At 39.6% G+C, this 1450-nt stretch overlaps 1 protein-coding gene across 1 annotated transcript; it reads left to right on the top strand.

Annotated features, from left to right (window-relative positions):
- LOC107637209 lies at positions 201 to 1085 on the top strand. Its single transcript, XM_016340646.1, has 3 exons — positions 201 to 267; positions 317 to 465; positions 564 to 1085. Exons 1-3 carry the CDS (start codon positions 201 to 203, stop codon positions 1083 to 1085), a joined length of 738 nt encoding a protein of 245 aa, XP_016196132.1.

The raw sequence follows: 1450 nt of genomic DNA, 5'->3' as shown, positions 1-1450 counted from the left end.
TATATATAGAAATTTCCAAAAATATTATCTTAAATAAATATAATGGATCATAAATAATTTATTAATTTCTTTTCAAAATTTGGGATTTTACAACAAACAATTTCATCACCCAAGTCCCTGGCCAGATTGCAAAGGAGAGTGGTTCATCTCCCGATTGTAGGAACCGAAAAAATCCAGAGGAAAAGCTACCTGATAAACTCATGGAGGATGTGGTGGCACACTCATCAAGTGATGAGCACGGGGGTGTCTGCCCAGGTTCAAGAATGGGTTAGTTATCCTTTGTCTCTCATTGTCTAATTATCCATGAATCTTATAGCCTGGAATTGCAGAGGTGCAGGTGGAAAGGCTTTCTCTACCCTCATCAGAGATATCAAAAAAGAGTTTAATGCTAGTTTCTGCATTTTATTAGAAACTCATATTAGTGGGCAACGAGGTGAAGCGGTTTGGAAAAAAATGGGTTTGATGGTCATTTTATTGAGGAAGCAAGAGGTCAATCTGGTGGTATTTGGTGTCTATGGGATAGCTGCAAATGAAAAGTTGATATTCTTTCTCACAATTCTCAGATGGTGCATATAAAAGTCAAGTCTGGGTCCTTGCCATATTGGCTTTTAACAGTGATTTACGGCAACCCCCAGAGAATTAATCGGAACTACCTGTGGGATGATATTAGATTGATACACAATGAGATTAACTTGCCGTGGTGTCTTATTAGAGACTTTAATGCCATGTTACATGATCATGAGCGTCACGGTGGGTCCAATAGCAACAGAAGAGGAGCATGCCCTGATTTTCAAGACTGCGTATCTGATTGTGGCCTCTTTGATTTGGGGTACTCGAGATGGCCGTTTACATGGAAGCGTGGAAACTTGGTTGAGAGACTCGACTGTGGCCAGAGCAACCTTGATTGGCAGATCATCTTCCCTACTGCTCACATCAAACACTTGCCTAGTCTCAAGTTGGACCACTCCCCCTTATGTCTCCACTTAGCAAATGATCGACAAGAGAACAAACAAAGACGCTTTTTCAGGTTTCAAGCAGCTTGGCTATCACATTTGAATTTCACCCATATGGTTAATAGTAACTGAAAGATACAAGATTCTTGGAATAACGGTCTGAATGCTTTTAGGACAAGCCTAAAAAAAAAGAATACTGATGTGTTTGAAAATATTTTTAAAAGAAAGAGTAAGATTTTGCGCAGGCTACAAGGAATTTCAAATAAATTACAAATCAACAATTTCTCATATCTCCATGAGCTTCAGGCTAACCTTTGGAGAGATTATGAAGAGATTCTGGCTCAAGAAGAAATTTTGTGGTTTCAGAAGTCAAGAGTCAAGTGGATTCAGTGTGGGGATTGTGGTGCACGAAATCACAATCACACTTTTGTAATTCCGCACAACTAACCAGCAAGTGCACTAGGTCGTCCAAGTAATACCTTACGTGAGTAAGGGTC

Source organism: Arachis ipaensis, chromosome B04 (assembly GCF_000816755.2).
Source record: "Arachis ipaensis cultivar K30076 chromosome B04, Araip1.1, whole genome shotgun sequence".
Taxonomy (NCBI): domain Eukaryota; kingdom Viridiplantae; phylum Streptophyta; class Magnoliopsida; order Fabales; family Fabaceae; genus Arachis; species Arachis ipaensis.
This window is presented reverse-complemented; position numbering and strand designations above follow the sequence as displayed.

Bases quoted from the DNA above. Each gene is read 5' to 3' on its own strand.
- LOC107637209 (XM_016340646.1), top strand. From the start codon at position 201: ATGGAGGATGTGGTGGCACACTCATCAAGTGATGAGCACGGGGGTGTC. The intron at 268-316 runs GTTAGTTATCCT...TGAATCTTATAG, and splicing joins CTGCCCAGGTTCAAGAATGG to CCTGGAATTGCAGAGGTGCA. The intron at 466-563 runs GTCATTTTATTG...CACAATTCTCAG, and splicing joins GGAAAAAAATGGGTTTGATG to ATGGTGCATATAAAAGTCAA.